Source organism: Caretta caretta, chromosome 16 (assembly GCF_965140235.1).
Source record: "Caretta caretta isolate rCarCar2 chromosome 16, rCarCar1.hap1, whole genome shotgun sequence".
Classification (NCBI taxonomy): domain Eukaryota; kingdom Metazoa; phylum Chordata; order Testudines; family Cheloniidae; genus Caretta; species Caretta caretta.
This window is the reverse complement of record NC_134221.1, coordinates 12,266,529-12,279,376: the sequence shown is the minus strand read 5'-3', so window position 1 is coordinate 12,279,376 and position 12,848 is coordinate 12,266,529. Positions and strand designations below refer to the sequence as shown.

The 12,848-nt window shown below is 44.0% G+C and overlaps 1 protein-coding gene across 6 annotated transcripts in view; it reads right to left on the bottom strand.

Annotated features, from left to right (window-relative positions):
- The window catches only part of COL27A1 (collagen type XXVII alpha 1 chain), a 239,406-nt gene that overhangs the window by 12,001 nt on the left and 214,557 nt on the right, over window positions 1-12,848 (bottom strand). For all 6 annotated transcript variants that reach the window (XM_075120654.1, XM_048823074.2, XM_048823076.2 and 3 more), the window contains 9 exons: window positions 11,605-11,661; window positions 11,364-11,417; window positions 9,694-9,747; window positions 6,925-6,978; window positions 5,335-5,388; window positions 5,148-5,255; window positions 4,603-4,710; window positions 3,332-3,439; window positions 304-357 (listed from right to left, as the gene is read on the bottom strand). In XM_075120654.1, coding sequence (XP_074976755.1) covers window positions 304-357; window positions 3,332-3,439; window positions 4,603-4,710; window positions 5,148-5,255; window positions 5,335-5,388; window positions 6,925-6,978; window positions 9,694-9,747; window positions 11,364-11,417; window positions 11,605-11,661 — 651 coding nt within the window. The remainder of the gene's footprint in view (window positions 1-303; window positions 358-3,331; window positions 3,440-4,602; window positions 4,711-5,147; window positions 5,256-5,334; window positions 5,389-6,924; window positions 6,979-9,693; window positions 9,748-11,363; window positions 11,418-11,604; window positions 11,662-12,848) is intronic.

Sequence of the window (12,848 nt, the reverse complement as noted above, 5' to 3'; positions counted from 1 at the left end):
TCTGAGCTCCACCAAGATGACTGTAACTTCAGTGTTTTAGGGATTTTAGAAGTTGAGTGTGGCTCAAACAGCTAAAAAGAAGTAAACTCAAGTAGTTAGGAATCATCATTTGGGTACAGTAGTTTCTGGAGCGGCACCTGTAAAGAAATTTGCTGCCAGTCTGCATTGGATCTCCCAAGAGCTTGGAACTGCAAGAAGCATGTGGCTGTTCCCAGTAATCCATCTGCCACAGTAAAGTGAGGAAGAGAATGTCTACCTTATACAGACACTATAGAGCCCATGACATACAAGGAAGTGTCTTACCTTTGGCCCAAACATGCCGGCAATCCCTGGAAATCCTGACTCGCCAAAGTCCCCCTGGAAATAACAGCCAAGCAAAGACAAATGCAAGAGCAATACATTTGATCATAAATGGCTTATCACTAAAAGGTTCATGACACTTAGAGAAATAGAAACACATCCACTCTAAGCCTGGAATTATGAATGAAGACTTGGAAAGGAAATCAGCTGTTCTGAGAGAGAACTGGAGATCTTCCCATCTGGTTGAATTAAGATATTTGCATAGTCTCTCCTCCCCACTCCCAAGTTGCTAGGAGGTGTAACAGGGCACAGCTTGGGAGTTTGGGCCATGGTCAGGGGAGAGGAGTGTCTGCTCCATGAGCAGTCCTTAAAGGTCTCTACAGCCCCTACCTTTGCACAGCTTCAGACACTGATAACTGTCAAATGAAAACCCTGTTTTGCTTTTTAATACAAACTGAGCCAAGCTGACTCCTCTTGAAGGCCCATTTCAAGCTGCAGGCGTTTTGTCTGTCAAAGTATGTGCTTAGAACTTTAAAAACCATGAAAAATATATTTTTTCAACTCTTGCCCATTTCAAATATGCCTCCAAGGATTATTGCTCATATTTTCAAGGGAAAAACATCACCTTTTAACAGTTAGGGTGTGTGATCCAAACTTGGATTAACACATAGTGGACACTGTCATAATACATGTAACCACTAATAAAAATGGAACAAACAAATCTGCATGTGAACACCCTCATTTCTATATTTTGAGATACAAGCTTTTTGGTAGCTATAGACTTACTGAATAGCGACATGCCAAGTGACTCAGGATGGTTAGGAAAAGATTAGGACAAAAATATAAGCACAATGACTCTAGAATCCTAGTAATAAAAGAGATGGAAATGTGTCTTGTTCAGCCCAGTTCTAAATGATTTAGGTGATGAGGATTCCACCAGTTCTCTTACAAGGTAATTCCAAAGTCTAATAGACTTGCTGGTAGGAAGCTTTTCCTGCCATCGTAGTGATAAATTGCTTGGCAAGCCAGGACCTATGTGAAATCCGTAGAGTACAAGAAGCTTTCCAAGGATACTAAAAACCTTAACTACCCATTTATGGATCCTGGAAGGGAAACACACTGCTGCTGCTCCCACAGTAGGAGAATCTCTCTCCATGGAGTGGCTGGCAGCACAAATAAATGCAAAGCAAGAAGAGTTCTAGAGGAAAAGGGGACGTGTACTAAGTTACAGGAACATCTTATCCAAGAGGCCTGGATCAATATTTACGTAGCAACCTCCAGAAATGAATATTGGGTACATGAATCTGCCACTCATACACACAAAAAACAACATAATGGGACTCAAATGGACTCTGCTTCTTGAGCCAGGAGCCTATGACCTGCGTGGCCACTTAAACGCTTCTTCTGGATGGTGGCACATGCAGCATTCTAGTCTCTCTCACTCTCTTAAAGAGTGGCACTGCCCTTGGAGAGAAGGAAGAGAACTCACCCATTCCAGAGGAGAATGGGGTCCAACACTGGCATAGACAGCAATAAACCTAATCTTAACACATTGCTAGGTATTTATCCATGGCTTAAATGTACTGATGATCTCATTGTTTGTGATGCTTAGTCTAGGAAGGGGAACGAACCGGCCAGCATGCATACATATTTCAAACAGTTGAAGATCCTACTGGATGCAAAGGCAAACAGATGTTGAGCAGACAGAGTGTACAATAAGAGATTTAGATTGGTTTCTTTTTAGGGGCTCTCTAAATATTAGGGATAGTAAGGGATGCAAAAGTATTTATTAAGTGCTGACAGTTTGCTCTCCACTGTAGAAGGCAGAAAAGGGATATTATTTCTGCCCCAAGGAGTTTACAGTCTAAGCTATTAAAACTCCCAATATGGCATCAGCCTTCTCTCTGATATAGCCAGATACACAGCCCTAGGCAAGGCAATCTTACAAGTGCAATATATAAAAACAATAAGCAGCAGCAGCCTGGTTTAGTAATGGGGTGTGTGCACATTTCCTTTCCTTTGCCGAGGCTGATCAGTGGTTGGTGTCCCTGAGAGCCATAAAACTAGATTCCCTTGGGGCGTGTCAGCACAGCAGCTGGGATGTGTAAGTACCAGTGCTATACATGGACTAGCTGTGGTCAAACTAATACCTTACAAAGCAGTGTAGCTGCAGTGGAATGGGCAGTGGCTTCCGTTGCTCAAGTACAATCCCACTCAGCCCCATAGGTATGTACTTGGGTGGCCAGCCTCAACTGCCACCAGGGGCGATGCGACTTTGAGGTACTAGCTCAAACAGAGCTAGTGCATGTGTGTCTATCTGCACGGGGAATTACACCGCCCAGCTGCTTTGTAGACAATGCTCTTGGCTCTGGACTTACAACTACACTGCCATTGATACCATACCAGGAGATGGCCTTATTGCTAAGTACTGCTCCTAAACCTCTTGCTCTACCAAATGCAGGCTGCAACATTCCTTTCCTATCCTGGGTCAGCTTACTCATCGCTAATTTCTAGAGGTAGGGATGCTGTGTAGTAGGATAGACACCAAGGAGTGTAATATAAAGTAATGGCTGCAGGGTGTGTGTAACATTCAAATTGTGATTGACAAGGATTTATTTGAGTGGGTGCAAATGAAAGTGTGATTGGGTGGAATGAGCTTGGTGGTCTCACCTCAGTGGCCAGTCCAACATTAAAGAGCGCCAATACTGAAGAAGCAGGTCTGTACTGACGTAATTGCACTTGTTCAGTGCAGCTGCTCAGTACATGATGCCATTCCACTGTCTCACGTTTATGAACTCCAAACTCGCACAAACTTCACTATTTAAAAGTGGAACATGAAATGATGTGCACAGAGTTCCACAACCGCCCAGCCTTGGGAAGCGTGTGCTGAGATTGTGTACGTGTGCTACAAAAATGCATGCAGTAGAGCATCCCAGGACTCTACCCCCGATGCACTGCTGGGACTCTGAGCCACCTCTTGTAGCTAGGAGAACTACAGTGAGACACGATCATTTAAATGAACACAACTAACCGGCTGTCCTTTGGGTCCTGGCTCTCCTGGGCCTCCTGGGAGCCCCATCCCTCCTTGTGTACCCCGTTTCCCTGTTGGGCCAGTCTGCCCAGGCAATCCTCTTTCACCCTACAAAGAACACAGAATTAAAATCATTCCAGGGGATTAAATATAAAAACTTGCAACAGAAATGGCCAGTGTTAGGGTATATATGACAAGGTGGAAAAATAATGGCCACTGGGGTAGGAGATGTGACTTCATCTATATGTATCACACAGGGCTGGGTGCAATGATAGATGTTCTTACAGGATGTATAGCATGAAGCCAGTAATGGACACCCGTTTTCCTAGAGGTAGTTCACCAAGACCTGCAGTTACAAGCACAGCTGTACAAGGTGTGTCACAATGTAGCATTTGAAGGGGTAAGGTTCATGTTCCCCCTCATTTACACCCTTGCATGCCTACTTGCCCTGCCCCACACAATTTCTCAGTCTCTTCTCTGAACAAGGCTGACAACAGATGATTAATCCACCTGAAATGCTAAAGGAATTCCAAGGTTTCAGTTCAGTAACTTTAATCCAAAAGTTACAAAGCTAACATTTGCCCTGGCACCGACTTCCCAAGTCAAAGACAACAAAGGGGCGTCCAAGACCCAGCATCTCAACTCCTTCCCCCTCCCCCTGACCTTGCAGTGCTCCAGGGATAAAGGCTCAAGTATCAATCAGTGGCGACAGCCTGTTATTTCTACCCAAGGCAGCTGGGGGGCAGTAAGTGACAACTTAATGGTAATGTGTTAAATGAGTATAATTTGATTCAAATTCTTCTGGCCTCTCCAACCCCAGCTGGAATCTCTCTATTTACAGTCCCTTTTTACAAATGGCTAAATCTTTACTGGGTCTGCTTTGTGTCCTATGATCCACATGGGACAGGGCAAGAACCAGTGAGAAATCCAGGGGTCACTAAACAAGCCTTTCACTGCTTCCTCTGGCTCATAACGGTGCCCCAAACCATACCAGTTCCAGCAGTTCAAGCCCTGTTGGTGCTAGTTGAAAACCTGGCAGTGTGAGCTTCTTCCCCAGTAGTGCCTTCTAAGACACTAACAGTACAGACTTCCAAGGATCCAAGACCTTCCAAAGGAGGTGCCTGGTCATGCTTGCTAGGAGTCTAGCAGCCTGAGCTTCCTAAAAGCAGTGTGGGCCAGGACAGGCTGTGTGAGCTTCCTTGCCACCTTCCCAAGTTCACACTTGTTTTAACAAACAAAAAACCCAGTACCACAGCGAGGTGGAAACTGACCTTAAATCCTAGTGGCCCCTGTGCTCCGGGGAGACCAGGTATGCCGGGGTTCCCTCGTTTTCCCGAAATCCCTGTTGTGCCTTCTTCCCCATCATCTCCCTGTTCTCCCTATAAAACAAGTCCAGGAGAGAATACAGAGAAAGTCACCCTATCCTTCTGGGCATGCTCACCCCTTTGAAAAGGCAGCCAGAGCAGCGTGACTACAGCTACACTGGGTGGGCGTGGCTGGCATGGCGTGCATTTATGAATGGCTGTGTGAGCATGCGCATATGCACAAGATTTTACAGCACATGGATCTGCGCATACAAGAGCCTGTTTGTCTGGCTGTGAGAGTCACTTTACTTACACACTTGTCCACATGGAGACATCTGCCTGGGTTTGTATGTGTGAAGTCTGTGCAGTGGTGTACAGGACCCACTCTGTGTATATAAGACAGCATGGCTATAGCAGTGGGTGTGTCAATTACTACTGCTTTATCCTTTGCCCTTCCCTCCTCTGGGGTAGTGTTTGCTTAAGGTGTCCCAATATAAGTGTTTCAAACTTACCTGCAGCCCAGTTGTGCCATCCTTCCCAGGCACTCCGTCCACTCCAGGAGAACCCTCCTGACCCTGCCTTCCCACTACTCCCCTAGGACCAGGTAACCCAAGAGGACCCTACAAACACAAAAGAATTAGTGACTGAAGTGTTGGGATGCCAGGGACTTGTAAAAGAAAAGGCTGAATTTTCACCTACCGGCGAGCCTCTGCTGCCCCCTTCACCCCGTACTCCTTGCTTTCCTTTTTGACCCTTAAGGCAAAAAAAGAAATAATGGGAAGCCCATTTCGGCCTGTGCAATGGAGAGCAGTTTAATAAGGAGACATATGAGGTCAGTTGCTACAGCCAAAGGAGATGAATTATTATTTGGTTTTATTACAAGTGGTTCTCTAAGAGTTTCTGGGTTATCTTCTTTAGAGGGCAGGAATGAATAGCCAGAAGGAAAGGCCCTGCATTTTCCTAATATAGAACAGATGAGGACAAATAAAACAGGACGATGAATTTGAGAGAGAACTCCACAGCACTGGCATGCATTACTGCGAGATGCTCAAAAATCATCCCATTCATCATTCCTTGGCGGCATCATGGAAAACCAACAACCAAGCCTTCTTCAGGGGACTCAGATAGGGAAGCTCTTATTCTGGTCTCTGATAGATTAGATAGTTTCCCCTCGTCCTGGAGAGTTGGGGGATAAAAGCTTCTTATGGCTAAAATCTGTAATGCTGATTTGCCGATAAGGGGAGGGGAAGTGTCAAAGCAGCAAGTATGTGGTTCTGATTATTAGCTAGGAACAAGGATTAACTCCTGCAGTATGAATGGAACACTTGGCCTTATCACCTTTGCTAGGATTCAGAAGCTTTGAAGCTCTGTCATCTGCTAACACATTTTTAAAAAATAAACCAAGTGTTTCGTGTATCACTTCTCCATCTGCAGACAAGTCTCTGAAAACTGGCCAACTGTGTGGAACAAGAGCTACTGTTACTCATTAGACCCACGGGCAGTTCCAGATCTACTATGGGTAATAGGGTGTGTCTTTCTTTGAATCCAGTGGCCAGTGAACTCTGTTAAAATCACCTATTGTAGATTAGTCTACTTGGCATTATGCCAGTTCCCATATCTTGCAGGATGGAATGTGAATTAGCCGAGGATTGAGGTCATCCACTTAAATTTAGGCAAAAGAAGTCTCTGGTGGTTAACGGATTGGGAAGCTGTAGAGACAGGGAAGTAGAAGTAGATATTGGTATAAATTCAGTTCAGATAAAACCACATGCGGTGGATTCTCTTCGTTGCGGGGGGAGCAGTTAGAGGGAATGACCCTTCTGAGAAGTAGGAAAAGGAGAATTGTGTGGATAATGGACTCTGGATTTGGAAGGTTTTAAGCCAGAAAAGTTTTATGGTTGAAACCCAGCTACAGAGAGACAATTGCCTGGTTCAGATTTCCCCCAGGGGCAGAGATGCCAATTGTGGTCAAGAGAGGCAGAAACTGACGAGGTGTGGGAAAGAGGGACCACACCAAGGTCCCAAGGCATGTAACTAAGGACCTGCCGGGGATTCATTCACAGTCCTAGTACTGTAATTCTCTTGATCTTCTCCAGCCCCAGGAAGCCAACAAACTAATGGGTTTGGACACACAAATCAATATTTACAGCCCTCCTACTGGGTTCTCCATGGTCATTTCCAGCCACAGACCAATGAACAAGCCACATACTCTTGGAAAAACCGTGACAGTTCTGATTTCACTTCAGCTTTAAGCTTTGGATGCCATAAATTCACCCCCATGAAACCTACCTCTTCACCTTTGGATCCCTTTGGCCCTGGCTGGCCTGGTGGGCCAGGATCCCCCTAGAAAAGAGGACAAAGAAAATCTGTTTGAAATACTTTTCTGGCAGCATCTTGCATAAAGTATGAAGAGCAGCATTTGCTGTGTCCCTTACAGCACTGACCATACGGAATCAATTACTGGGAGCAGCCTTTGCTCTCACAGCCCTCCTGGGGAAGGAGGAATAAGAAACGGTCTCCAGAGACTATTTAACAGGGTGTCATTTTGGAGAAGCAGCATTGTCTCTCCCTTGCTTGGTTTGGGACTGTTTGACTTTGAGATCCACAACAAAGAGCAGGTAATAGGATCAGGTAATAGGATCAGGTAATAGAGCAGGTAATAGGATCAGGCTCCTCAATGAAGAGTTACAGCTCTGGTTTTTAAAGCAGATCCAGTAGTTTTTGCAGCAAATACCACGATGATGCTTATGGTATTTGCCTCCTTCTCTCTCCTGAGCCCCAATCCCAATCTTGAATCAAGATTTCAGATGTCTCAAGGCCAGCTACGAAGTGGAGAGGGAGAGAGATAAGGAAACAGATCACCGTTTCAGAAATCTGAAACATTCCCCTCCCCATCACATATATGCGCCCTCCCTTCTTCCTATTCCGCTTTTTTAGTGGATTTTGCTGATAGCAAAGCAGCAGGATGTGTATTCTCTAACCATGAGACACCCTGGACTTATTCCAAAGAAGATGTAGCAGGTTATTGCCTGTCTGCAGATCTCTCTCATTGTAGTTTCTAATAGTCTGCTGTTTCTGAGCCTCCTGTTTCTATACCTTCTTCTCCAGAGCTGCCTGCTTCTGTTGATTATCTTGGGGCAATTCAGAGGCTAGAGTCAAAGAGCTATGAAGGGTAAATGGATCACCTAACCCCTTCTAATCATGTCACAGATCACTGAGATTGGGACTTAAGTAATAGAACCTACAACACTCTTTCTATAGCCCCACAAAGAACGAAAGTCATTTCAAATTTAACTGACACTGTCTAATATGTTTTAGTATGTTTTTGCATGCCAGGGTTTATAGCTCTGATTGGAGAGAAACCAGATGATAAGCTGATTTTCAGGAATGGTATTCATTGAAGCTTTGAGCAGATGCAGCTCAGGAACTAGAATAAGGCTAGATAGCACAAACAGTATGAATGTCTTTGGGGATCAGTTACATATGTGTACTTTGAAGGTATGCACAGCATCTCAAATTTCTATTAAACAGTCTTATATTACTATGCTAGACTGTGTAACAATAGGAGCAATATGGAGGGGATATCAAAACAGCACTGACATGAAAGAAACTTGACAATACCCCATCTATGTTCATCCCACTGACATTCTGGCCACTTCTCTCAAGCTGAAAAACTTCTGCATTATTTGTTTACAACTGAGTAACACATTCATGTTTGAAATTGCACTTAGAAATGAGGAAAAATGGGAGCACCAATGCTCTACGCTGCGTAGAATGTGAAGTGATTGTTTTATTTCATAACCCCCTTTTGAAGAACATCCTAATGAATGCATTTTAAGTCACATCTAAGAGCTGTGTAAACATAACAGAGCAGAACCTTGGCAGATGTAAACTGACAAAGCTCCACAGACTTCAGTGAAGTGATGCTGCTTTAAATCAGCTAAGGATCTGGCCAGAGGAATCTGATGCATGGCTTGTTACTACAGTCCCCACTGTTTATGGAATGATTAATGGCGAGACAGCCAAGCCAATGTTTAGGGCTTATTTTTCAAAACTTGAGAACATCAGGGCTGAGTGCAAAAACACTTGTGCACTTGCATGTCTAATTTACAGGCCACAATTACCATCACTGTGTGCAAAAAAATCTAGTACTTGAGCATGAAAATACCTGGTCAGTGGTTTGACCGATCATTTGTGTGTGCACACAATCACAGTATTTGCATGTACAAAGTAGATGCATTTACACACAGCCCCCAGAAGTTCAGGTTTTAAAAATCAGGCCTTCATTTTTTAACTGATTTTAGTCTTCATTAAACTTGCTGGACTGAGAGAAGGTACAACACGGGCAGCAGCAGAACAAACGTATCTCCCGCTGCCCCTCCAGCGGTCCTCAGCTTACTTGGATGGGCCTCTGTAGGAGTGAGAGGGGACCCAATCAATCTATGGCCTCTGCTGAGACTGCCAATGAGGAGTGGGGGCCTATTGTGATTTATGCAATGTGGACACTTGTCCAGTGGGAACTGGATGAAGATCCAACTCATTCTTATCTAGTCCAGGTATGTGTAAAGCATTTCACACAGGTCACTAAACAGCTGTCCCATCTGAATCACTACTGACAAGTTCTGGATTCAGACCCGTGACTTCTAGGTGAATGCCCCCATATTGATATAATCATTACGTTATGAATCTCCCAAGCTTTCCCGTCCTCTTTTAATCATTAAAAATGTCTGGTAAGACAGGTCTAGGGACACAATATTAGAACATGGGAAGCTGCTCCTGTCTCTTTCCCTACCTGTTTTATAGGAAAAACAAAATATATCATGTGACATACTTTGATTACACCTTCAGGAAGCATAAAGTTTATGGATATAGATATTCTTAAAAACCCCACTGAGCCCTGGCATATGGAAATGCACGTATTGTAGTTTGTAGCTCACCATGCCTTTCCTCTAACCCCCTTTCCCATGCTGCTCACCCATTCTATCTCCATTTGTCACATACACAGTAGAGTAAGATCAGATTAAAATCAATCAATTATAAAATAAAATAGAGTCTTACAGGTAGACCTTGCTGTCCAGCTTTTCCTCTGTCCCCATCAAGTCCTTCTTGACCCTTAAATAAATGAGAGTGCGCATGTTAGTTTATTCTCTGGATTCTCTTTCTATAGGTAAGCAGCAGTGGATGCTGCAGTCACAGCATACAGTGTGGTACTGGGGGATAATGGGTGGTGGGAGAGGTGCAATGCACGCAGCTGTATTCTGCCAATGCCGGGAAGGCAAAGTATATGGGTGGTGCTATTCAGATGAATATATCACAGGGAAGCAAATGTTTTTCTTGGGCAAGAGGACCTTCCCCCAGCTGAACTCCTAACTCCTCCAATTCCTTCCCAACTCAGATTTCCCCTCTCTATAACTGTGGGCTCATTTCTGACTCTGAACACTCCCTCTCCTCTCTCTCTCCTCTGATCTGGAACAGCCTCCCTGTATCTCTCTGCCTCAATGAGTTTCTCATCTGAAAACATCTCCTCTCCCTTGTCTAGATCACTTTCTCTCAGTATTATTATATAGCTCTGCTATTCTGTATTTAGTTTTATGTAGTATTATATAGCACTGTAACTCTGCACGCATACTGTACGATAGATACTGTACAAACGAAGGTCTGAACCCTTTAGGGCTAGTTGATACCCTGGTATTTACAGTAAGTATAGAATGTAAGTGGCAAGTAGACATGGCCTCTTGAACATTCTTAGGGAAACAGACATCTTGGATTAACTGAGCTAGTTAACTTTTCCAAGAACAATGTACACTCTTTCATGGATATTCATAGGCATCAGGCAGCTAAGAGTTACAACTAGCTACTATGTCACAATTTAAGCACGAAACAGAGCGTACCTAATGCATCAATAAATACACAATGCATTAGTTTAACTAAACACTTGATTACTGATGCCCCATAGAAAGACTACAGTGAGTAGCATTTCTCTGGCAACTTGTGGACAGTCATTTGGAGATGACAAATAAGAGAGTTTGGTACATTTTTGTAATTAATCACTCTCACTGACTGCTTTGTAGTGAGGCAAAACCTAATCCTAAGAGATTCTTTTCAGACCAGCTCCAAGCAATCATGTTGAGAAGCTACTGACACAGGGACTGGAGGACTCTACAAAAACAACACAGGAGTAAGGGGGACTCGTTCATAAATCTGGTCTTGGCTAAGAGAGCCCATAGCTAACTGAAAAGATTTTGGAAACTCAATCCAGCAAGTTAACAGGGATCCCCTTGAAAGCATCTAGTCTTGTGCTGGCAACTACAACCCAACTGTCTCAACTCTCACCCAACATCATCATGACCTAGCTGTCTTGTGAGCTATTTCATCAAAGCCTTCTGAGCATGTTCCCCAGACCCCATGATATTTCCTCTGGATTTAAGTCACTGATAAAAAGGTCCTGCTCATTCTCTCAGCCTTGCAAGCTCAGCTCAGATGTGTGATATTGTGGGATGCTGGACCTGATGCTATCTGGTCTTTTCTTTGCCTTCAGCAACTGCTCTTTCACTTTAAAGGAAAGAGATCTGAATCATTCCTCTGGGTCCTGAGTAAAGCGCAAAGAGCAACCATGGTGAGATGTCACATAATAAACAGGGCCAAGGATGTAAGCTTTGTGGGCTGTTATACAGGTGAAAAACTTCTCCAAAGTTAGTTCCTAGGCAAATATTCAGAATAGGACTTACAGGGTAGCCAGGGTCTCCAGGCTCCCCTCGATCTCCTCTGTTGCCAACTGGACCCTACAACAACACAATAAAGGTTCAAGGTAGATGTGAAATGCCAGTGGTCCACTCCATGTGTCATGATCTCTAAATACAGCATCTTCAGTGATCAGGGAAAAAATCCAGGCAGTTGGCTTGTCTGCATGTGCATCACACGCAAAAATCAGGCCACAGGATTAGAGAAGGGACATGAATAATATCTTACTCTGTCACCAGGTGGTCCTGGGGGGCCTTCTATTTTCCCATCATCACCTTGTTCTCCCTGTAGACATAAATATTAATGTTAAAACAGCCAGATCCAAAGCCCTTAAAGTCAGTGGGAACCTTCCCAATGATTTCAGTGGGGTCTGAATGAGGCCTTAGAGACTGGATAAAAAGATGGCTTTAAAAGGGCACCAACTACTTAAAATTAAAATAATCATCACATTTCTGTTCAAAAGTTTTTTTGTTTTTTCCTGTTTTTCTTACAGATAGCATCTGTGATTCCCAAAGGTGAATGACAAAAGAAAAATATAAAGACATTCCTCTGGATTCTTTTCAGCTGGTTAACTTTGTGCTGAGTCAGTTTCACATCATTTCCCCCATTTGTGTGCGCATCTCTTTTGCACAGCAACACAGGAGAGAAAAAACATTCTTTAACAATAGTCAAATGTGACGGCAAACCCACCAGATCTGAATAAGAGGCCTCAGGCAGGACTAGCTCCCGAAATTACTGAACTCTCTTTAAAAATCAATTGACAACATTTCAAATTGAGAGGAGGCCCCTTTAAGTCTAAGGATAACATTTACAGAAGTGCCTAAGTGACTTCAGAGATCAAGTCCCATTTCCAAAATGACTTAGAGCAAGACTGACAAAGGCATTTAGGTGCCTACTGATGCAGCTAAGCCACGAGTGGGATTTGCAAAAGCACTAAGTAGCCTAGATGCCCAACACCCATCAACTTTCAATAGGAATTAGGCACCTAACTTGTTCAGGTACTTTTGAAAATATCACTAGGTATCTGTGTAAATTCTTAGCTGTTCACAGTCTGGCTTGTAGGAGCCTAAGGCTACGTCTATGCTGCAAGAAAAGACCCACAACAGTCTCAGAGCCCAGGTCAACTGACTCAGGCTCATGGGGCTAAAAATAGCAGTGCAGATGTTCAGGCTCAGGCGGGAGCCTGGGCTCTGAAACCTGGTGAAGGCAGGGGTCTCGAAGCCCAGGCTGCAGTCCAAGCCCGAATATCTACACTGCTATTTTTAGCCCTGCAGCCTGAGCTTGTAGACCTGGGCTCTGAGACTCACTGCTGTGGGTGGGTTTTTTTTTTTTTTAATTGTATACACATACCCTTAGGCTCTTTGCAAGTCCGTGGGACCTGGGCTCCTAATTGCCTACATCCCTTTTGAAAATGGGATGTAGGCACCTAAATCACATAGTTGCTTTTGAAAACGTTACCCTAGATCTCTTTC